The following is a 24,941-nucleotide window of genomic DNA, read 5'->3' as shown; positions in this document are numbered from 1 at the left end:
AAGAGTCTGATTGCCTAAACAGTCTGGAGCATCTAGACCCTGTTCTCCTGTAGGGTGTAGAAACCTCAGCACAAGCACTACACAATGTTTAGTTAGCTAGTTAACTTAAACACATTTATTTTGTAAGCTACTAATAATTTTATTTTGATGGTGCTGGTGAACCATTTCCCATTGCTGTCACGGCTTGTTGGTTTGCACTAGCCTTTCACTGCAGTGCATAAAATATATTGCTAAAAAATTTGATTCCTTCCTGATTTATAACTGTTTTATGGATTTGTCAAGGCACTATTCTCTCTATGTGTCTAATTTTAATATTAGACAAACCAGAGTAAATACAAAAAGCAGTTTTTAAATGATGGTTTCAATAATAATGGGGGAAAAAGCTAACAGAGTGCTGTGTGTAAACTATCAATTAACTGTGATTAGCCACATTTTTGGAAAGTTGAGTTCAGTTTCTCTAGTCACACCCAGCCCTGGTTACTGCCAGACCTGGTGAGTAGAACCTGTCTAATAAAGTGAAGCAGGCTAAATGAGTTAAAAAAGCAAAATCATGCCACAAAACAAAAAAACTGCTGAAAAACAACATCAAAGACAGTCTGGAAAGTGTTACAAATTTCTTTATAAGGCTTTGGGACTCTAGCAAACCACAGTGAGAACCATTATCCGCAAATGGAGAAAACTTGAAGCAGTGGCGAACCGTCCCAGGAGTGACCGGCTTACGAAAATTACTCCAAGAGTGGGAGAAAGTGACCGATCCAGGAGGTCACAGAAGAATCCAGAACAACAGGCCTCCTATCTCTCTGTTAGGATCAGAGTTCATGATTCAACATTAAGAAATACACTGGGAAATTTCCAAGGAGAAAATGAACACAAATGCTTATGACCGATGGGCACCAGGGGGTCACTGACCAGTTTCTAGCCATGCATGACCGGGGCTTTAGCGATCACTTTTATAGTGATTTCCAGCAAACTTCAGCAATCACTTGCCAAGCTGTTGGAGAGTACTCATTTTTCCCTAGCAACCAGTGGTGGCCAGGCCTGTCACCTACCAGTCTCCAGCCCTGTGTTACTCAGCATTAGCCCTTTGATAGACTGGCGACCTACACCACCTCTCCCCCTATGACAGCTGAATTCCCCCCTGTAAAAAACTTGAAAACATTATTTGAAAACTCTTTCTCTCTCTGTGCAAATTTCAGAGCACGACACATGTAGAAAGGGGACTTAGTGAAGATAAACAATAAAAAAAAAAGTTTGGTCCCTTATACCCAATTTATGCTTCAGCAGGAAATCAAACCCCTCTGAACCCTGGGTTACGTCGTAGGCACTACAAAAGTCAAAATCAGGCTGTAGACTTCAGCTTTATAACAAAAGCTACAGCAGAAATGTGCAAGTTCAGGAACACGTGGCCATTTCTGCAGTGGATAAACTATATATAATTTCCTTTTTATAATTTGAGTCTGTTTAAAACGGGAGAAGGCCTAATTTCTCAACAGTCTTTTTGTGGTTTTGAGTGTAGTATGAGGAATATGCTGCACATATACGATTTGCCGCTTTAAATAAAGCTGGTAGATCCATTTTTTAGACCACCCTGGGTGATGTTTCCTTAACTATTCCCCAGAAAAACGAGACGTCTCGAGGGTTTTTCCTTGTCGGGCACTTCCTTTCCTTAACAAAGCCAATTTATACTGTGTTATTTCAAATGACAACTCAGACGACTGCGTTTTCGTGGCACCACCCGTGACCTCACATGTCAACTTTCTGAAAACATCTCCTGATGTTCATTAGGATTGCGACATCCCTTCATATCTTGTCTGACTTTCCCTGCAGCACTGTCTTCCACTGTGATTTCACTGTCCTCACCACAATACCACAAAAATCACAGTTAAATTTAGAGTGTGTTTGTACATTTAGCTGAGTTTGTGGTGACGGGTTAACTTTTGAAATCATGGTGTCTTGTCAAGGAAGGAGCTTGGGAGCAACAGTGATGTTTCTTCTGCATTCACAAAGAAAATGAAAGGAAAAAAAAGGTTTCTTGTGATTTAAAATAGATTAAAAAGCAAAAACGTATTGATTTATGTGATAACTTTTGAATGTGGAGTGTGTGAAGGTTGCTTCTGAGCTTGCATGTCTGCAACTGCATGTGTTAATTGAAGTTTTCCAGGTGTTTATCAGGTTTTGTCACAGTGCTAATTGTAGTGTATTCCTTGACCTCATGTGTTTACTCCTGGCGGCCTCACTGAGTACTACTGCTGAAATCTTACCTCCCCCTGTCCCCCGATCTCTTACTAATGAGGACACGCTTTCCAACCAGGCTGCTGCTGCGCCTTCCCTCCTCCCTCACCAAGCTCTCCATTCATCACATAACAAAACAAACCACACGCGCCGACCACCTTGGAGGAGGTTTGGGTGGATATCAGCTGTTGATTTTGTCTTTTTTTTAAATTATTATTATTATCTTAGAGATTTTTTTTCACTGCTCTCAACCCTGCGCTTCTTTATACCTCTGCTCTCTCGTGTTTCCCCCAGTTTAACTCAAATTTCCCATTCTCAAGCACTTCCTCAGCACTCGTATTTATCCTCTTCATCCCCATCTCCATCCTTTCTTCATTCCTTCACTCCCCCACCCCCTTCCTCCTCCTCCTTCCTCTCTTTCGGCTCCTGGATTCGGAGCTTGTTTACTCTCCCGGACCACAGCACTGACTCGCATCCATGAAATGATGCAATTAAGGTTCCAACTGGGGCTCAATCTGTCATGTTAACACATGCTAAACCCCCACAGAGAGCCCAGAGCAGCACTGAGTGTTGGCCGACAGGTAAGAGTGACGGGGGTGAGGGATGGAGGTTGGAAAAAAAAAAGGGGAGGAAGGGGGGGCAGGAGTTTCATGTCCTGAACTGCAGAAGAAACAAAATGTTCCAGACAGGATTCAACTGATCTGTGATGTCAAAGGAGAATGACGAGAGGGGATCCTGTCAAAATTTAAATTTATTCTCTCCTGATGGAAAAAAAGAACAGCTTGACAGACCTGATGATGTGCGTCTTGATGGAGTTTAAATGTTGGATGGCAGGTTCTGTTGAGCAGAGACTCTTTTTACAAGCAAGATGATCGGTGCCAAAGTCCGATTCTTTACAAGTAAACACTATGAATGCGCTTTATGTGTTCATTTCTAGCACAGTGTTAAATGAAGCCAGTGCATGAGCGACATTCAATGAACTGCAATTCCTCAAATGGCTAGCTATACCTCGAACTGGGTTCTCAACAACATGGTGGCTGCCAAGAGGTTCTCAAGGGTTCGTTCCCTTGAGAACCTCTTGGCCACCTGAGAGCCGCTGACCCAGGGAGAAATCCTCCACTGGTATTTCGTTCACAAAGATCTCAGTTAAGCTGGTTATCGGTCTTTGAGAGGACAGTGAAGGTTCATAAATGTGTGTAAATTTGCATGCATCACATATTTGTGTGTGTGTGTAAAATCCAGTCTATATGAGCGTTTGCGTGGCTGTCAAAGATAACATGGCGCTCTTTGCCTGCTTCCCCTCTACGATCCTCGGGCGGGCTAGGTAAACAGCTGATGCCGGCTGGAATGGACCACCTAAGTATAAGTTTCCACGTGGGGGTATATTCTCAAAGCAAAGCGAGGAAATTTTCCAAAACACATTAAAAGGAGTTATGCAAATGGTTTACGGCAGTGCTCGTGTGGCTGTATTGTTAAATTAATCTGTATACACTGCGGCTCATCTTGGCAGGACCTTTTGTTTGTCTTCACTCTTAATCTGCAGGGCTCATCTCAAGCTTACATCACTAAGAGTCAACAGAGGGATATCCGCCGCAGTCTTACCGCTAACACTTGAGCTAACACTGGGGTCAAATAGTCTGTGTGTGTGTGTGTGTGTGTGTGTGTGTGCAGGAAACCAGCCATGTTCACAGGCACCTGACCACTGCAGCAGAGCAAACGTCCCCGGTTTTGCTGCTCTTCTGTTTGGTTTCTCCCAATTAGAAATGGCCAAAAACAATTTTCTAGTTCTGTGTAACCAGCAAGCACTTCATGATGATGACGCCTTTGCACATATTTACTCTTCAAACACTCACTCCCCAACAAGAAATAGAGAGGAGGAAAAGGAAAGTGAAGCACAATTGATTTCTCGGTGCTTGCAAAGATGTGGTTTCCTCCAGGAGAAGTGAGCCGTTGCTTGCATCAGCCTGTCCGTGCTTCTGTGTCCAGGCCGGTGAACTCTGCCAGATGCCTGCCACCTTCTTATCTGTACCAGCATGGCCTGTTCTCCTGTGCTGCATGCGCCAAACAGTTTATCACACACCACTGGCAAATAGGCTGGGGTCTTGCACAAGTGATAGCGCAACACACAGACTCACAAAACGCATTTATATGCATCCTTGGAACAAAAAAACGTGCACAAGCATGACGGCGACGCGTATGCAGACAAATGTAGACCTCTTCATGTAATCGTTTTACACTCAGGACTCTCGATCAGTTTTGCCTAGGCAAGGCAAAAGTCAAAACCTGATTACATCAGTTTAAATGGCTGAAATTATGTACAGATGCAGTTGAGATGAAACTGCATCTGACTTTCAGATGCGGATGGCTAACTGGAAGCAGAGAGTCAGAGCGGGCGTTGCTTTCTCTAAATTTCCAAAAGATATACAAATCATGGAAGTGCAGTTCCTCAAATGGTTAATCCTACTTTTGATGTTTCCAAGAAAAGTGATCTAAAGCAATGTGACTGATGTTTTTAACCCACTGAAGGAGAAAAGAGTTGCAAAGGTTCTCCTCAATTTGCTCGATATTATTTTCAAAGTTATTTATGATGAACCGATAAAATAAAACGTGACAATTCTTAGCTTACCTTCACACCAATGACTGTGGTTCAAACCCACAAGACGTCCAGTACATTCCCAGGTTCCTTTATAGCCACTAGGTGCCTGCCGTGTTAATTCACTCAATTTCAACTCCGGGCCATGTCTATGGTGTTGGTGCCTTTTAAAGTTTATTTAATTATCCAACAAATCAGTGCATTCAGGCATGTAGACATGGTCAAGATTAGCCTGCATCAGAACGAGGAAGAAAGGTGATTTCAGTGACTTTGAACGTGTCATGCTTGTTGGTGCCAGACAGGCTGGCCTGAGTGTTTCTAAAACTGCTGATCTGCTGGGATTTTCCCCAAACAACCATGTGCAGGGTTTTACAGGGAACGGTGTGAGAAAGAGAAAAACATTCAGTGAGTTCTCGGAAATGCCTTGTTGACATCAGAGGTCAGAGGAGAATGGTCAGACAGCTTTGAGCTGATAGGAAGGCAGTAGTAACTCAACCAAAGCATGCAGAAGAGCATCTCAAAACACTCAACATGTTGAACCTTGAAGCAGATGGGTTACAGCAGCAGAAGACCACACCAGTCACCGCTGAGATTTGCACGGGCTGACCAAACCTGTGACATTGATGGAGACGTCAGAATCTGACCACCAGACCCTGTCTGAGTATTGTTGCTGATCATGTCCGTGCCTTTCTGACCACAGTGTGCTCATCTTCTGATGACTGCTTCCTGCAGGATAACACACCATTACACAAAAGTCATCATTTCAAATAGTTTTTTTGGACATGACGATGAATTCACCCTACTCAAATGACCTCAAATGTCACTAGGCCTCAGTCCAATAAGGCATCTTTGGGATGTGGTGGAACAGGAGATTCACATCATGAATGCACAGCTGGAAGGTCTGCAGCAACTGTGCGATGCTCTCATGCCAAAGTTTTTAGCTCTTTTTTGAATCTCTGCCATGAAGAATTAAAGAAGTTCTGAAGGCAAAAGGAGGTCTGAGCCGGTACCAACAAGGAGGATATGATAAAGTGTCCATTACGTGTATGGACTAGTCGCACCTTGCTACTGAAGTTGGTTTGTGGTATCTGTCAAACATCAGCGTGTTTTGTGAGCATGTGTTACTACGATGGCAGGAGTGTTTTTACACACACCGCACTAAGTTCTGCTAATCTGCTTTCAGTTTCATACCTACTGTACAAACAATAAACTGCTGAGTAACACACTGCAAGAAATTAAATAAACTCTATTTCCTAAAATGATTAACTATTCCTTTGAGGTCTGACATTTGATTAGGGAAGTCTTTTAATGTGTCAACATTAAAGAAAGGGAAAAACCTCTTAACTTGACTAATAAATCAACACTGACTGTGTAACAAAGAGGCAAAGAAAGCCTTGGTAAACAGAAATCTGATTGTTTATGGTCCTGCCAGCACAACAAATTGCAACCGTACATGGCCTCTCAGTCAAACCCACACACAATCACCCAAATGCGCCCCTATTATTCGAACTGCAGTGACAGAATGCACTCTACAAAATGAATCATAAATAACTCAAGTCGCTTTTACCCAGAAATGGAAGATTACAGACTTTTCTCTGTGAAATATTGCACTGAAAAAGAAATATGGCCCATTTCTTCTTAGGAAATATCAGCAATTCATTCTCATTGGTGCCACATAAGAGGAAAACCACATTTGGTATATAAATTTTCTTAACAATTTCCTGGTAGCTTTTTTTTTTTTTTTTTTTGCATGTTTAAGGGTTATTCTTTGGTGCTGCCTCACCATTGCCAAAGCTTTAATCCTCGTTTTGGTACACAGACTGCCTGTGGTGGTGGTGTACTGTGTGCATCCTAATCTCTCCAAAGCTCTGTGTCTAATGGCTGCACTGCCTCTCTGTACACTGTGTACTTCCACTTTAGCTACAGCCTAACAGCCATGACAAAGTGGTGACAGGAGGAAAAGACTGCGAGGGAAGAAAGCTAAAACTTTTCAGCCACAGTGACTGTAGGCATATTCAAGTTAGACTTTGACGTTTCCTGATACCTGCAGGATCTGGGTACAGATTGATCTTCTTTCATTATTCTTTTGATTGTTTCAACACTTCAGTTGCTGTACCTTTAAGGAGTACCATCACTTCCTCTCCAGTGTCAGTGTCTCAGTGAAATGCAGGTTTACCTTCCCCGCGAGGACCCAACCTCACCTGTTTCTGACGACTCTCTGGCAGACAAGCCAGTCTTCCTTCACCTCGCCCTCCACTCTTCGCGAGTGCTGAACGATACTGCAAAGTTTGGTACCGATGCCAAAGTTAGTATAGGAGGAGTACTGCCGATTCCACTTGGATGAGTTTGGATGAGTTTCTCCCACTGAAAACACTACATCCAAATGAACAGAATAAACCTTTTGGAATTTACTTACCTGGATGATGGAGCATGCATCAAGACGATATGCATAACCTACAAAAACAGCTTATGTAGGGAAGAGTTGTGTGTCATGAATCATGAGAGGAATTATCATTAATTTTCAAATTCTGAATACATTTTATTGACCACTAAATCACTAGGATTTTTAACTTTCATAATAATGAGTTAACACAAGTTTGTGTCATTATGCAGTTACATGACATTTTAAATTACAAGTGCACCACTGCGTAAGCAACATTCTAATGTAACTTTCAGCTCTTCACATATTTTAAAACCGGGGCTTTTTGGACACCTGAATGTAAACGTACCTGTCTCTAAAGCACTTTGGGTCAGCTTCTGTTGTTTAAATGTGCTGTTAATTTTGCATTATTATTTTTGAAATTATTTATTTTTTATTTATATTATGTGCACTTTTTTATTATTATTATATTTTTTATATTATTTTAAAAATGATTTAACTCACTTCAGTGAATGTAGTGGATAGAACATTTATTTTTGCCTTTTTCTGCATTTTCTTTTCTCTCTGGAAGGTTTAAAACTCACCTGTCTGCATACCTATGACTCTGTGCTACTCCCATCAGCAGTCCATATAATTCTAATATAGTAAATACTTTTACATTTACATTTGAGTCTGTTATTCCTGTTTCTTCACTCTTGTGCAGAAGCAGTTTGCCTGCATAGTCTGATCATCTGCAGCCCACAATGCTGTTTGCAGCTTAGTTCAGGCTCAGGTTCCAGTTCTATCACGCATAATTGCAGCTCAAGCAACGTTAATTTGAAGTGATCTACTCTGAACCCTCTGCAGCTGAACGCTGCCCTCACACAGCGCTCTGGGTTTAGGTCTGCATTATTTTCAGCAACATTTGCCGCAACAAGCACTTTTCACGTACACAGTTTGACAGTTATTGTATTTCATGTCATTCAGCATGAAAATATGCCAGTCCACATGAATGTGATGAAGTCATGCAGTTGAAATGAAGAAGTTAAAAGATGAAGACGTGTTTTCCTGAGTCATGTTCATTTATTTATGCCTGAACAGCCCAGTGTTAAATACTTTGTCAGGACTCCTGGTGTTTCAGTGATGTGTACACACTGTTCTTTGGTATTGGTGCCATATCACGGTCTGAGAGCAAACAGTCCTTTTTAAAAAAGCAACAAAGTTTACATGAGGAGGATGGACAGGCAACAGTGACAAGAATCAAAAGACGGGGTAGTTTTTTTCACTTAGTTCGGTTACACTCTTAGTTTCAGACACCAAAAGTACTTGGTAAGATTAAGATAGCAATTCTAGTTTTCGATAAAATATGCCGATGTACACCGTCAACCTTGCATTTTGTCATATGAAGCTTAAAGAGACATTAAGAAAAAGCTTGAAGAGCCAAATAGAAGAATGCTTTCTGTACAATACTTCAATATTCAGGGTCTGGTGCTGTAGTCTGGTTATGGCAGAGAGGCGGGAACACTGCTTTATTTGTACAGCTGAGCACACCTACAGCCAGCTTTGGACTTTGCCTTTAAGGAATAACCTTCTGAATAAAGCATAAATCAGATAACTTAGTAGGTACATTTGTTGCAATCTCTAGACAATCAGTGCTGAAGCTAAGCTAGCTTGGAGCACACTTACCGCATGGATATGCATCCATGTCGGTGGCATTGCATCCTGTTCCATACTTTGCACAACGTCAACAACGGGGGAATTTCGGTAGTTTGATCTGGTCAAGGGTGCAGGCCTATCCCAGCTACCACTGGGCAAGAGGGTACACAAGGGTACACCCTGGACAGGTTGACAATTTGACGCAGGGCTGACACAGAGAGACGGACAACCATTCGCACTCACATTCACGCGGACATGGACAATTTAGAATCACCAATTAACCTAACCCCAATATTTACATGTCTTTGGACTGTGGGAGGAAGCTGGAGTACCCGGAAAGAACCCAAGAAAACATGGGGGGCCTTTCTCTACACAGACAGGGCCCGGCCAGATGGTGGAGGCGAACTTGGGACCTTCCCAAAGTCTTAGAAATGACTTTGTGACTTTGATTTATTAAATCATTTAAAACGTGTGAAAAATGTGCAAAAAAAATAAGAAATTAGGAATGGGGCAAACGCTTCGAAGCACTGTAAATGCACATATCAGACCAGAATGATAAAGAAGATTTAAAGTTGGTAACAATAGCCCGAGAAGCCATTTTTCCCCCTCCAGGCTGTTGCACTGTTTTCCTGCCAGAGCCACCACTATGGTCCTCATCGGGCCCTCACAGGTGTCCTCCCTGGTGACCTCATCTCTGACCTTCAACCTTTAGCCCCTCGCACCTGACTGATTCCTTTGCATACTCTCTCTGAACTCTGACCTCAGACTGTTTATCATCCTGGGGTCACCTGCTAAAACCATCAAACAAAAAGTATAGTAGTTAGGCAATGATGAGGTCTCAGCACAGCTCCTCATACATCAGAAAAACTCCCTTAAAACATCAACACACCCTAGCATTTTTTGTTCTGTCCTATTTTCTCGCATTGAGGCCTATTTCCTAAACCAATTTCAAGAGTTGTTATTTACATGTACAATACAGCAAATCATGTACGACTCTTTATGTTGTGATAACAGTTTCTTTTTGTCCGGGTATAGAAAGAGAAACTCACAAAGTGTTAAGGAATGTCTGTTCCTTTCATATCACGTAAAGAACATACACATGCATAAACACACTCATGGACGTTTACACATGCTGATATTCATATATTCACATGTGGATTAGAACCAGACGTACGCGTGTTTCTGCACATGAATAAAACAAGAGGAAGCAGTGTGCACATGTAGTGTGTTTATCATACATGAAGTTACAAACTTGGTTCAGAGACATTACATGTTTTATCGATTCATCCTGTAGAACAGTTAATTTACCACAGACACAGACTTTTCAGTGGGGACTGGACATAGACTGTAAATAAAAGATGGCTAGTGAAGTCGTGAAGTGAAGCACTTTACCTCTGGTTGCAAAAAAAAGGAACTAGGTTTTAAGCCTTTAAATTATGATGCAAATTAGTGTCAAAAAGAAGGACTAACCTGCAGCACCTGCAGCCTATTTTCAGATTAATAAGGCTCTACCACATGAGAGTGCAGTATCCTTGAGTTTTGTCTATCATCACATCTGGTTTTAAAACACCAAGGTGGAGACAGCAAAACTGCTCAAATTGTGCCTTTATTCTGAATTACAATGTGGCACACTTATTATTTTCCAATAACCTTTTCCCAGATATCAATCTTAATGCATGTTCTGGTGCTTAGTGACTATATCCTGCATTAGGTTAACACATCTATTTAGTCCTGCTGGAGAACATCTGTGTCATCAGTCTCTATAGAAAATAGGTGTCATCGGGAAAAGCACGAGTCCAAAGTGCTCTATCAATAATGACTCAGCCTTGATGGAACTTAAAGAGACTAATGACAAGAGCGTGTCGCTCCCAGCGTCACATATGGACATTTGCAAAGAACCTCTTGGTACTGCATTTAAATGCACTGGGTTAGCGTTAGCGCTCTAAAACCAAAACCTTCACCTTTTCCTAACCAAGCAGTTTTTGTGCCAAAGCCTAACCAAGCAGTGAGTAACAATGAAAGAGTTTATACATTATCAATATAAAACAGCAGAATTTGCTAGCAACATGAATGCCCTTGGATGTGCACACTTGCACGTCCATAACAGAAACTATACAAATGTTGAAAGCAGGTGTTTTAGTGCCCCGTCAGGTGCAGTCAACTGAATGCCTTTCCCCCCTATCGGCTGTTTAATCTGATCTCTGCTGGGCAGCTACTGCGCTAAGAACACCAGCGTTCTGTGTGAGTACTGATAACAGATTGATAGAAATGTGCCCAGAGCTGCAGCGCTGGAAGTTAATTTTTAATAGGATTCAAAGAGGATGTGGCAGATAACGAGGACTTCGTGATCTCTGTGTTCTGGATTTAAACCTCTGGGTGCTGTGAGGCCTTTCTGTGTGGAGTTTGAATGTTCCTACTATGCCCACCCGAGTCCAGAGAACTAACTTGTTTGGTTGACTGACAAATCTAAATGGACTGTAGTTACTGGAGTGTGTTCTTCTCTGTTCTAGACATGAGGGCTAGTGACCTGTCCCGGGTGTCCTGACAGCTGGAATAGTTTCCAGCACCCTGCAAGTTAAGAAGCAGTTAAGAAAATCCATGAACTATGTCAAAAATGGATGTCGTTCAAAGAGAAATGATTCCATGACTTTCTTACACATATTTTTATAATTTCTTTTAACAAAACTGCAATTTATTGTCAAGTGAATCATCTATACATCTGGATATTCCAGAGACTCCAACTAATGAAAACAATTTGCAGAAGAAGCCTGTACAAGGTAGTCTAAATTAATCCATTAGTGACAACGTTCAACTCCAAAATGATTACCAGCAGCTGTAAAATTAAGTTTAATTTGACTTTCCGTGCTTTTTACTTTAAATACCCCTCAAAAAAATGTGAGAACGCATCTGAATTGTCACTTAGCACACCCGCATGTCACTATCACATATGACTAAGTGCATTTTAATAAGAGCAGAAGGGCTCACTGTATGTTCTGTGCGATTAACCACCAAAACTGTTCCAGGAATCGTATTTTCACTTCACAGCGATTCAATCAACTTTATCATTTATGACGGACACGCTGTACTTTGGAGTGAGCTGGGGTTGCGAATGAGCTCTGAATGATATCTGATCTCTTTGTGGGGGCATCCTTTTTCAAGCTGAGGAATCAAAGACCACCAATGTGTTACACCTCTAATGTGGTCAGAGGCAGGGGAAGGCGGTGGGGGGAGAATCTGCAGATTGGCTCAGAGGCACACTTGAAATCTTGATCCTCTCCCACTGCGTCCATGCTGGCAGATGGGAGAGAGCAGAGCTCAACTCCCCCGATCCACTCCTGCACTTGCCACACACTGAGCTAACACCGACAGCGTTTATCATTCTCTCTTCGCTGTCGATGGCCACTTTCCGCTTTCCCCCGTTCCCCCTCGCCGCTTTCCCCCTTTTGGCAGGCGGGATTAAGTTTAATGGTATTGTGTGTGACAGATACGGAGTGAGGTTTGGCACTAATTTGAGGCAGACCACGCACGACCATTTTATGGTTTCTTTCCACCTCGCTCTGTGACATGTGGTGGTGACACGTTTGACAAAAACCATCCAAGGTGAAGGGCTGGGTGGGGCCCTCTGTGTGTGTGGGTTGAAAGTGAACTCACCCTGAACGGCACCTTCTTTCGCCCCACCCAGCACCACAAATAATCCACAAATAATTTCTCTATGAGCATCATTGGCTTATTTTAAAAACTGTGCGGTTTGCAGTCTGAGGGTGTTTATGCTGGTTTTATGGTCTGCTCTGCAGCGGTGACACCCCGGGGCCACCTACTTGCAGTAATCTCATAATTAGCCGAACGGGTTTGAAGGAACATGCCAAATATGTGTTACTTGTTGCTTTGAGGCCAGACAAACAGAGGTGTCGGCTGAGAGCAGAAAAGGTCAATTTTACTGAAAACTGGATGAATGAGCTGAATAATGCTCGAGCGTGGTGGGTAGATGCATAATCAGTTTGGTGTGTGCTTTAAGGGGCGCTGCAGGGAGGCTAACTCATGACATAAACTTATTTTAGAAAGAAATAAAAGACTTTTTACCCGCTCATGCTCATCCATCAGGCAGATGCAGCCTTAAAGCAGGATTTGTGTGTGTGTGTGTGTGTGTGTGTGTGTGTGTCTAGTCTAGTGAGCAGACCACCAGGCCTCTAGACTCGGACCCCGCCTTTGAGCTTAATACAACTGATTGCACTCTGATCAGTCCTGGTAATAGTTAAGGCTTCAAAGACAGCCTCTGAGGCTGCCAGCGGTTATTTCCAACCCTGAGATCTCAGTCCCAACGCTCGGTACTGTAAGCAACAACCAACACTAAACGGAAAAAAAGTGCTAAGCTTTGGTTGGTAGCTATTCTTTCTTTCATTTCTCGTGTACTTTCACTTGCTTTAACCCCAGTGTTACATGTCTCTGTGTCGGTTTTTTGCCTTTTGGTTGTTCCCTCATTTTCTTTGATAGATAAATTTCCGTTGATTGTCCCGTTTTTGTTTTCCCTTCCTGTCTTTGTCTCGTGCCTTTGTCTCTCTGATTGGCTCCACTTGTGTCTGATTACTGTCACCTGTGCCTCATTCCCCACCTGTTTCTCATCCCCAATCAGTCCACTGTTTTCATGTTTTGTTTTGGTTTTTTGGATCGTCTGTTGTGCTGCCCTTGTGGTCTTCTGAGGCCTTTACTCTAAAGAAAAGTTCAACATACCCAGGATATCGTTCCCTTATCTGGATTTTCTTTTCCTCATTGGCAGTCAGGCTAAACGGTCACACAAAGGTGGGGATCAGCTTGATAAATCAACGAGTTTTCCGATCTAGCTGCAAGTGCACTCACATGAAAGAGGTCGCGTCTACTGACAGCAGAACAACTGATTTTACAAAGAAAGATAAAGCTACTATATTAGAACAACATCATGAGCTTAGGAACACAGTACAGTCTGAAAACAATACAGCTGCCTCAGACCAGTCAGCAGCGTGTGTGGCATGTGCTCTGTGAATGTGTATGCACTTTAAGTGCTTTGTTCTGTAAGACTGGAAAGAGCTACTGTATTAAAGTTTGGCCTATTTAAAGCCCAAATCTTTCTTCAGGGTCTCAGTGGGACGTTTTCAGTAGGTTATAAGTGTGGACTGCAGATGGGCACTCAAACACTTTGACTTTGGAGGCACTGTTAGAACAATGACAGCAGCACAAACTACATCTGCTCTTGAAGGCAGTGTGATATGGACTGGAACAAGGCAGTAAGTGGCCCCAGACCAGAGATCTGACTTCTTTGCAATCTCACACCTCAGTCCCTCTTTTATTTCCCTCTTTCGTCCAGGCGCCTCTCTTTGTGTCCCACTCTATAGTTTGCGTCTCTTACACAGGTGAGCTGTCACACCTCTTGCTCTCAGCACCTTACAATTACCCCCTCCACTCTTCAACACTCACACATACAGCTAAATGCCCCTTGGCATGCAAGATAGAAGATAACGCTGCTTTCGAGCACACAGACACTGAAAAACAAGAAGACTTCCGAGGATAGCAGAAGCTAATATGTAGTTCAGAGGTAAAATAGAAACTGTGGTGGAAGAAAATGACCGAACTAAGTCAGCAAGTCTTTGTGGTGATGGCACATTTTGTTTTCTTTTCTCTGGCTGATCATCAGGATGGGTAAGAGGTTTGTGAAAGTATTTCTAGTTGAAGGAAATTTGAATTTGTTAAACTTTCTTAAAAAACGTGGATTTTTTTTCAGTTTTCCCTAAACCTGGTAAAAGTGAACGTAATACCATAAGAATATTGCAAATGCCTTTTAAAAAAAGTAATGGTTGTGACTCTTTCTTCATGTACAGGGTGAACATCTTAAATTAATCCAGTTGCTTTGTGTTAGATCGTTTAATAGCCTGTTAACGTGGAGATTTAAGAGCAGCTACAAATGCTGCTTACATGGTGATCCTGCAGGCAATTGAGTTTTAATACACGTTTTCCGATGAAAGCAAATAATAAGGGAGAAATTGTGATTGTATAGAATAGAAAGACTTCTTTTGTTAAAGACTAGGAATGAGAAAAGTGTTTCATAAGTAGTTACAGTGTACAGATGCTTTAAATGGGCAGCAGTATGCTTGAAAGATCCAATAAAAAATAAGCAGATGGGCATGGTTGAAGTAATGTGAAATCAAAGATGTAGAAAAAACAAAGCCACGTGGTTAAAAAGAATTAAGCTTTTTTTGCTAATAGTATGAGTGTATATGAAACTGTAGAAAGGTCTGACAAAAGTTATAAGAGATTTGAAGTGTGGGGGATTCATATACAGAGGAGCAGAAAAATCCAAATCCAAGTAAAAGATATCATGAAGATTTTGAGACAACATGGAATTTTCATATCTAAATTTCGTTTTGACTGAGTGAAGAAGTTGTTAATGTGGAAGCTAAACTAACCTTTAGTTAATGCTGAATATTCTGTTGTTTGTTTTGAATGCTAACCTAGCTAGCAACCTACCTACCTAGCTAGCCCTTATTTAAAACTGACCTTCTACAAAGTGTTACTGCTCAGCAGACTTCTTGGTGACACCTCCAGGAAGTAATTCTGGGTTAATGAGACGATTCTAAATCTGTTTAAAGGTCTGGAGGTTTTGCAAACACGTGTCCGTTAACCATGTGATGCTAACTGCTCCGCCAATTTGAACGTCTGTCAATTATCATGATATGTACAGTCAAATGATTAAGAATATGCTGACTTCTTTGCAAAAACACTTGCAAACTACTCTCTGAGGATACTAAAACTGTTAGACCTTTGACCTTCAAAATAAAAGTTGCACTATTTGAAACATTGTAGCACTAAGGCACGACTTTTACTTTGAAGGTGAGCATTCTCCCATTTCCAGTTTCCATTGCACTTTTTCAAGTTTTACTCAAACTTGGTTAGTAGAGAAGTTAGAGTAGGTCTTAAGTAGATAGTAAGTGCATCTAATTAATCTAATTAAGAATCTTATTAAGAATTTTGGTGATTTTAGCCCCAAAGTAAGAGGGGTTTTTAACCCTTAAGGTTATATTTCTGGTCAAGTGCAAAGTAATTAATTTTTTTAATTTAATTTCCGTTTTAGTTATAGCGCCAAATCACAGTTTCCTCGAGGCACTTTATACTGTAAGGTAAAGACCCTAAAATAATGTAGAGAAAACAAGGGAACCCCCAACAATCAGGTGACCCCATATGAGCAAGCACTTTGGTGACAGTGGGAAGAAAAACCTCCCTTTTAACAGGAAGAAATCTCCAGCAGAATAAGGCTCAGGGCGTGACCAGTTGGGAGTGAAAGGAGGAAGATGGGACAAAAGATACACTGTGAAGGAGAGCCACAGATTAATAATAACTAATGATTAAGTGAGTCAAAAAGGTGAGTGAAGAAGAAAAAAGTAACAAAACAATGAAAATGTTTCTTGCTCTTTGCACTAAAACACTTGAATAAATAAAACGCTAATTCATGCTACTGTAACTCAAAACAGCAGTAAGCACACTTATACTGCATCCTTAGTACTATTATACACCACACAGGTCCTGTAGGTGTAATATGTAGATGGACAACTCAAATGATGCCTAAATTAATCAAATTATTAATTTAGCAGATGAACTGAGAATATTATCTTGCTTTTGTTTTGGCTTTGTGTTGTTCGCTGCATATGCACTCTGAGACGTGCTCTGCAGTACCGTCAGTGAACACTGGGAAACATCTGTATTAAGACTGAACGTCGACCCCATTTCCAGCTTTCTGTGATTTATGTTCAGCCCTGCTTGTGATCTGATCTCAGAACTAATCTGGAATTTCTTTCTTTCTGTTACTTCCCTTCTTCCGTCTTCTCTTTTTCTTCTTGTCTCTGGGTGTTTATGAAACAGATTTCCCAACAGCATTACTATTTTTATTGTTTGCAAAAGTGAAGACATTTTCAGCTTAAGCGGTTACTTCTTTGTCCTTGTATGTCCTATCTGAGAAAGAGTCGATCTCATGTCCAAAATCACACCCTATTTATTATACAGTGCATCATTTTTACCTTACACTGATTTCAGCATAAGTAGGATAATCTATCTTACTTCATCTCTTTCACATTTAAATATCGTTCTTTGTGTGTGGTTTGTCTAATATTATTGTCTCTGTTTCACAACTGCTTCTGGGAAAACCATCAAAGGGCAAATAGCTGTAAAACTTTATTGGTGATTAATTGCACTGCCTACCTCCCAGGCATAAGAGGGGCTTTGTGCTAAAGCCCTGGAGGTCTGGTGATGATTAATAATCAGATAACCTCTTGTCCCAGCCTCCACAGGCCAGTGGAGGATGAACCGGAGCAAAGTCGGGGTCTCTGCAGCTATGGTCAGACGACTTCCTGTTGTTTTGGATGGAAGAATGTTAACAGCATTTGTGAGCGTAAGTAGTTCTGCAGTTCAGTAATACAACATCTTCTGAGGTCACTTATGAGCTCAGGAGAGAAAGAAATGTGAGATATTATGACACATACTTTATAATAAGCTGTAACAACCTGAAAGACAGCATTGCTCTTGAGACATTTTTCTGATATTAATTAAATGTGTATATTTATTTGTTCTTTCAGCACATAGTTTATGGCTCTATTAGTCTAGTCTTATTAGCTCTGTTTCAAGATAGAGGAAAAAATAAATAACTGAAAACAGTAGGTAGACATATAGATTAGGTGATTAACAGTTAGGTCCAGTAAGTTTTGGATCATTATTCATTTGCACTTTGAACCGCAGCCTGGTCAGCTTTGCAGCATTTGGTTAAATCTAAGTAGAGAATGTGACTCTGTACACCTTGCAATTCGTTTTGATAATTTTATCAGCAGTCACATCACCAATAAACACTAGTGACTCGCCTCTACTGGCAGTCATACATGCCTATGCTGATGATGATGCGATGTGCTTTGGCATGATGGAGTTTCTCTCTTCGTGTCATTCTGGTACAAGTTAATCTTGAAGTGTAAAGATTTTTTTCCCCCAGAACTTTGCAGTCTCTTTTAGACGTTTCCTGGGAAACTCGAATCTGGCCTTATTGTTTTCGAGTGTAACCAGTGGTTTGCACCTTGTTGTGTATTTACATTGATGAAGGCACCTTTTGATTGAAGAACTCCTTGATAGCATTCTTGACTTGGTTAGATGTCGTGACGTTGTTTTACTTAACCATGGAAATAACTCTGCAATCAATCGCATTCGTGTTCCTCTTTGATGTTTCAGGCCTTTTGTTGTTGCTGAGCTGGTCAGTGCTTTCATTGTTTGTAAAAATGCACCAGATTATTGATTGTGGTTTTTCAACATAATCATGACCTACCTCTCTTGTACTGACATGTCTTTTGAGCTCATATTGACATTTCCACTTGGAAGCAGCCAAAGATGTTTTATCTGCTTAATTTGTAATTAAATAATGAGGTCACCTGGCCATGAAACTTTTTGTCAGTCAGTTGTCTTAACACTTCTGAGCCTCTAAAAATGGCGGACTGTGCATACAAATGTCTGTAATTCCTAAATAGTTAATGCAGTGTGTTTGTGAAATCCCTTAAAGTCGCCACTTCAACCACATCTTGACTGTTTGATTTAAAATTGTCTGTGCTGAGCCTAAGTATAAGTATAGTTACTACATAAAAGAAGAATGTAGCCACTGTGACATTACTCTTTGTTTTCCAGACTACTGTTTGACGATATTTGTATGAGAACTAACTTTATTAACTGGACTAATATATAAACAAATAATGACAGAATTGTATTATTTCTTCTTAAGTTGTCTCTTAGTACAGTTAACCACAGTATAAACCATACTATGTCAGATAATTGCATCAAAAATGACCCAGAAGGCACTGCCATGAGACAAAGGTTCCTTCAGTGAGTGTAACCAGCTGAGCTGGAGGTCCTCACCCATAGACACCTGTTTAAACACCTGTTTTAGCACACATTATTGTCATCAGGTTTAATCATTAATGCAGTTTAAACTATTCAGTTATATAAATATTTAGCTTGCTAACATGGCTCGCATTAAGTTTTTCTCCATTATCCTGTGCACGCTTTACATGCTGCTTTATGTAGCTCATACCAGTGTGCAGAAGTTACATTGTGTCTGTTGTTGTCCGCAGCGGTGTGCAAGAGGTCCTGCATAAATGGAAAATGTGTGGGACCGGACAAGTGTTCATGCTCCACGGGATATAAAGGACCACAGTGCAATGAAGGTGGAGTATCATTTAGAAAATTGTTGTCTGTCTTATGTTTTTGATTTCTTAACCATTACCTGCGTCATTCTGCATCATTTACCGCAAGGATTTCTATCTACCGCTTGAATAATGTTCCATATTGATTCCAGATGTGAATGAGTGCGGTTTGCCGGAGAGGCCGTGTTCCCAGCGCTGCATGAATACGCACGGTAGCTATCGCTGTTACTGTGAACCTGGACACACACTCAGTGCAGATGGATACACCTGCACCAGTGAGTAATTTCCTGTGGAGGGGAATGCTTAAAATCCACATTAAGAAAAGCCTTCGTGCTGGCAGATTATATTTCTCTCCGATCAGTTTTCTACAAAAAGCTTTCCACCGTCTTCATACCATAATAGGAGGTTAAAGTGTCTGAGGACTCAGCTTACACATCCTTTTAGCCTCGTATAAATGTTTATGGCTGAAATTTACAGTTTATATTATGGAAAGTGATATCATAACAAACCTTGGCAGTGACAGGGTCAAGAGCAAAGAGCATAAATTAGTGATTCATGTAAGATTTTAGTTTTTAAGGAGCATTCAGTTATCGTTTCTGTTTACAGCTTCATTACTGGTCTGAGTGTTGCAGAGCATGCGCTCGTGTACTGTGTGGTGGCATGACAGTGTGTGTGACCCTCTGACCGATCCTCAGCCAGTGTTTCCCTGTCTGTCTTCCAGGAGAGGCCGCATGTTCCTCCCTGCACTGCCAGTTTGGTTGCCAGATGGAGAGAGGGGGAGCGCCGCGCTGTCTGTGTCCCCCCGGCCTCCACCTGGCTGCTGACAACAAGACCTGTGAAGGTAGTGCCTCCTTAGAAACACCCTCAGTATGTCACCCTGTTTAGATTCTAACTTTTCACAGTTTTTATTCACCTGATAATCAGACCAGTAACTGTTCAAATCTGTTTTTTGTCTTTTTTTTAATTTACCCATGCAGTAAATATCATCAACAGGTCTTTACAGAATGTGTTTTATAATCACACCACTACTCTAGAAAAATACGTTTGAATCATTAACAATTATAGACCTACTTCTAATCATTCTTTCCTCAGCAAAATATCTGAACATTTTCGCTTTTTCGCCTTTGATATTGTTGATCATGACATTTTAATTTAATTTTAATTTAAGGCTTAGGTTTGGTTTAGGTCAGGTTCTTGATAATCCTACTTAAAGAATAGAAGTTGTTTTTTTAGTTTAGTAACTAATTTTAGATCTGCACATATAAAAGTTTAATCAGGTGTTCCTCAAGGGTCTGTTCTTGGTCCATTACTCTTTAAGCTTTACCTTTGACCTCTACATGCTCCCACCTGGTACTTTTGTAAAGAATCACATATTCTATCATTCTTATGCAGATGATACACAAATGCATGTATCGTTTTCCTCTGGTGATCTAACCAGTTTTCAAAAATTAATAAGCTGCACTGATGACATTAACAGCTGGATGTCTGATTAGATGATTAGAACTGAACAGAGATGAGACAGAAATATTTGTAGTTGGTCTAAAAAGTCAGAGACAGAACATTTGTTCATATTTATCCCCTATTTCTCTGAAACACAGCAAGTCAGGAACCTTAGCATCATTTTGGACATGGAAATTTGAACATTATTGAAGTCACACCATCTCAGTTTAGATAATCATATGAATAAGGTCACCAGGACTGCTTTTTATCACTTAAAAATATGTCAAAAATGAGAAAATTCTCATTTCAAACTGAGAAATTGGTCCATGCATTCATATTAAGCAGGTTTTGCAAGATCCTCCAAATTATCAGTAAGTTGACTTCAGCTTGTTCAGAACACAGCAGCCTTTACAGGTACATGCAAATTTGAACATATTATGTCTGCTCACTTTGTGGGCTCCAAGTTCAAAACAGTTTTACCTTTAAAATCCTTCTATTAGTTCATAAAACACTCAATGGTTTGTGCAAATCTTTCAACTATTCCCAGAATTAGATCTTCGTGAGCGGAGGTGCTCTCAGTTACTGTGGTCCTGTGTTTTTTCTGCCTGCTGACTTCAGGTTAATTACAACTGTGTCTATATTCAAACCCTGAAAACCTTTTTATTCTCACAGGCCTATACTTAGTTACTGTGTGTGTGTGTGTGTGTGTGTGTGTGTGTGTGTGTGTAACGTTAAATTGTATTTTATTTCTTTATTTTGTTGTTTTTATTGCTTTTAACCCACAAAGTTTAATGTTTTATTGTTTATGTTGAGCACATTGAGTTTATGTGTAATTTAACGTGCTATATAAATAAAATTGCCGTTGCTGTTGCTGTTAGTTGTCAATGTGACATTATTCTCATATATAGGAGAGAAGTGGTTTTTTATTTTCCAACTGATTTCTGTCTAAAGAGCTAAAGAGCTTTGATTTATAATCATCAACTTACTATCAGGTCTGAATAAATGCTTAATTAGAACTCTGTCTCATGGATGAATCTATTAGGAAATGTTTGCTCAAAGCTTAAAAATAAAAATAAAGCCTCCACACTCAGTTGAATGTGATGAAAGCATGCACATTATGTCAACTACCTGCAACTAAGTTACCAGAGATCCACTGATCCAGTGGTAAAAAATGGCCTTTAATGACCTAAAATGAAGGCTGGAGTCCCTCTCGACTCCTGTCCTGTAATGAAACGAACATCCCAGCTGTTAAGGGGCATTCACACACTCTTTGAGATCCCTTTGTGGGAACTAGTCAACATCAAAGGTAGTGGGAAGTCACCAAAATACTGCTCTATTTAAATGACACTGGGATAAATGATGGCGATGTCCATGTTTTATGCAATCTATACCCTGCTTAGTGTGTCATAAACAGGTCGGCTTTAAAATCTAGTTCAGCTGCATAGATCTATGGTCTTGGTTCATAGACTTTGAGAGTGATTTAGTGATAGTGATTTGCAGGTATAGTCGGAGAAGCCGGTGTGATATTTTAAATATATGTTGATGCACAACTATATTTAAAATGTGATATTATTTCTGTCATAATCTGTGCCCATTCCTTCGTAAAATGTTAAAAATGCCATGTGAAGTGACCGCTGGCCTGCTGTGCCAAAAACCCATACACAGCTTCTTGGTCCACACCTGAATATTTATGAGTTTGGGTCATTCCTTGTCTTTTAACAGCGCACCTTTCAAAGCAATGACGTGAGGTCCAGGTACTCATTTGTGTGTTTTAGAAGGTAATTGCTGTTTTGAGGGAAGACAAGAAAGCACCTTGTCCTGGAAAGACTGGGCCGTGTTTGTGTGCGCGCCTGTGTGTGTGTGTGTGTGTGTGTGTGTGTGTGTGTGTGTGTGTGTGTGTGTGTGTGTGTGTGTGTGTGTGTGTGTGTGGTCTAGGTGTGGACTCATGGTACGGTGGGGACTCTCACAATATGTGGTCATGTCTTCTTCATAGGGAAAAAATAAGGCGTCATCATGAAACAAGGTGAACACAGGGTTTAGGCTTAGGGTGAGATTAGGTTAAGAGTTTAGGGTAAATCTCAAAGTCAGTGTAAGGTCCTCTGAAGTGATGTATACTGAGCCGTTGTGTCCCCCAAAATAACAAAAACTTCAGTGATGTGCAAGTCAGACATTTATTTGTGTTGTGTTCCAGATGTAAACGAGTGTCAGCAGGATGCGTGTCCACCACGGCGGACGTGCAAGAACACTTTTGGCAGCTTCGTTTGTGTGTGCAAAGACGGCTTTGTGATGGGGGCGCTGGAGGGCTCCGTTAAATGCCGAGGTAAAAAACAATGTTGTTGAGCAGACTGTCACGTGCGTGTGTGTGTGTGTGTGTGTGTGTGCGTGTTTTTGGGGGGGAGTTTTTTGGACTTGAATGGTTGGGCATGTTTGCATACTGAGAAAATGTGAAATACGGCGAGAGAGCAAAGATATAACATTTCCCACCAAAGTGAAGCCAGAAGTGATATGAATTTTTGAAAATCTCGTTCAAATTCGTTCCATGTCAGCCCCGTAAATGACTAAATGGATCACAGCACCATCCCCACATGTTCTCCTCATCTGCGTTAATTGGCAGAGGAGAGGGATCATGTGAAGATGTGCTTTGGCAGCAGAGAATCCAGAGACCATGTTTATTTGATGAGCACTCGTAGCTCACCCACTCAGCTGTGGGCTCACCCGCAAGCTGTTTTTTTTGTTTTCATCTGTGTGATGAACACTGCAAAATTATCTACTGGGCAGGTTTCAAGGAGTCAGTCCCAAAACCCTTTCGCTCTCTTCCCGCTGATCGATAAAACAACTATAAAGCAGGTTTAGCATACCCTCATGCTGTAAGGTCATCAAACTATTATTTCCTTTTCTTCTTCTCCAAAGATGAGGATGAATGTTTAACCGGGGCTCACCGGTGCAGCCGCCATGCTCGTTGCTTCAACACCGATGGTTCCTACACCTGTCTGTGTTTGGAGGGATTCTTCGGCAACGGACGCACCTGCCAGCCCAGGAGAGCCCCGCAGTCCAAGGCTCTCATGTACTTCAACTACAAACTCAGCAAAAGGACCAGACTCCTGCCACCTGCATCTTAGCTCAACTTCCTGCAAACTACATGGGTCAAATAAAAAAGGGCATGCAACATTAAGGAATGATTTAATAAGCAAAAACAACAACATCAACAAAATAAAACACACGCACAACTGTAAAAATAGGCGGGAACACTTTGAGCCGACTTGTTTGTTTTGTTAAGAATTTTCAGCTCAGCTGGAAACCTTTTTTTGCATTTTCATTTTTTTTTAATTCCCAGTCAGGCAAAAAAGTGAAATATTCACAGCACCATCGGCTGCCTGTTTAGTGTCAAGTAGACAAACCCTTCATTTAACAAGTGCACTGCAAAAGGACTGCAATGTGTATACTATAATAGTATGTTTGAGCCCAAATAACCAGCAGGAGGCTTTAGTGCCGTGACTTGTCTCAGAACCTCAGACACACACCCCTGTTTGTACAACACAGCAAAGCACAATCATTCATACATCGGGTCTGCATCGCTAGTAATTTATAGATTTTTTCCCCCCTTTTAATGTAAATTTTCTCAAGAAATAAGGCAGTTTTGTGAGGCTTCAGATTTTGCTAATAAAAGACTGACCTCTGGTGGATAGATAAGGGAAGATGCCGGATCTGTCCTACCTTCACTGTGAACTCTGAAGAATGCCGGTGAAACAAAATGCTACCAAAGGATGTGTACTTTGTAAGTCTACCATGTGATTATGGGTTAATGCGATGTTATTTTTTTTCTTAATTTCTAATTTAAAAAAAAAAACCTGTCCAAACAGATGGTATATAAACGTGATGGACTCACTCTGGAAGCAGCTAAAGCACAGGCTGATGTTTTCCTACCTCACTGTTTATCTTCTGCCCCTCTCCCTCTGTTATGCCACAGGGAATGTTTTTCAGACCCACTAAGTCACACGCGGGGCAGACTACCACACAGCAAGAGAGCACAGACAGGTCAGACCAACCAAATACCAGGAATCCTTGTCTGTCAGCAGCTGTCTGGAAACCTCTTCCTGCTTTCAGAGAGCGCAAGAATGGAAATTGAAGTTTGCTTTTTGATGTTTTTCTCAGGTCAATTTCAAGTTTCCTTCCGAATGATTAAGATCGTGACCCTGGGAGAGGGGGTGGGCGGGAGGATTGCAATAGTTGAGGATAATAACTGTAATGATAGGAGATGGTGGTAGAGGGCACTGTGTGTTGTGTCAGGGCCCTCGGTTGTAGTCGCCGAGGCTTTGATGCTCACGGGGAGTCGGGTTTGTAGTGAGAACAAGCAGCTGCTGCCTGCTGAAGGGCCCTGCCACTGACCCTATTCATCCCAACAGCAGGTGTCACGTCGAGTCCCCGCCTCACCCTCGCGCGCGCACATTCACACATGTGCATCCCCCGC

At 41.2% G+C, this 24,941-nt stretch overlaps 1 protein-coding gene across 4 annotated transcripts; it reads left to right on the top strand.

Annotated features, from left to right (window-relative positions):
- The first annotated feature begins 13,458 nt into the window (after positions 1-13,458).
- Positions 13,459-24,529, top strand: LOC102076376 (nephronectin). 4 transcript variants are annotated; one of them, XM_025907631.1, is made up of 8 exons: positions 13,459-13,637; positions 13,949-14,098; positions 17,141-17,250; positions 18,962-19,054; positions 19,186-19,308; positions 19,755-19,874; positions 22,665-22,793; positions 23,384-24,409. In XM_025907631.1, the coding sequence occupies exons 2-8, from the start codon at positions 14,037-14,039 to the stop codon at positions 23,590-23,592; spliced, it is 846 nt and encodes a 281-aa protein (XP_025763416.1). In that variant the 5' UTR covers positions 13,459-13,637; positions 13,949-14,036; the 3' UTR covers positions 23,593-24,409. The 4 variants fall into 4 exon arrangements, 3 of the variants coding, with proteins under 3 accessions (XP_025763416.1, XP_025763415.1, XP_025763417.1); XR_003220312.1 differs by lacking the exons at positions 13,459-13,637; positions 13,949-14,098 and adding exons at positions 14,248-14,510; positions 24,441-24,529 and having other exon boundaries at positions 23,384-24,248; XM_025907630.1 differs by lacking the exons at positions 13,459-13,637; positions 13,949-14,098 and adding an exon at positions 14,248-14,510 and having other exon boundaries at positions 23,384-24,410.
- The last annotated feature ends 412 nt before the right edge of the window (positions 24,530-24,941 follow it).

The sequence above is a fragment of the Oreochromis niloticus genome, linkage group LG6 (assembly GCF_001858045.2).
Source record: "Oreochromis niloticus isolate F11D_XX linkage group LG6, O_niloticus_UMD_NMBU, whole genome shotgun sequence".
NCBI lineage: Eukaryota > Metazoa > Chordata > Actinopteri > Cichliformes > Cichlidae > Oreochromis > Oreochromis niloticus.
The sequence above is the reverse complement of the archived record's forward strand: the minus strand, read 5'-3'. Positions and strand labels throughout refer to the sequence as shown.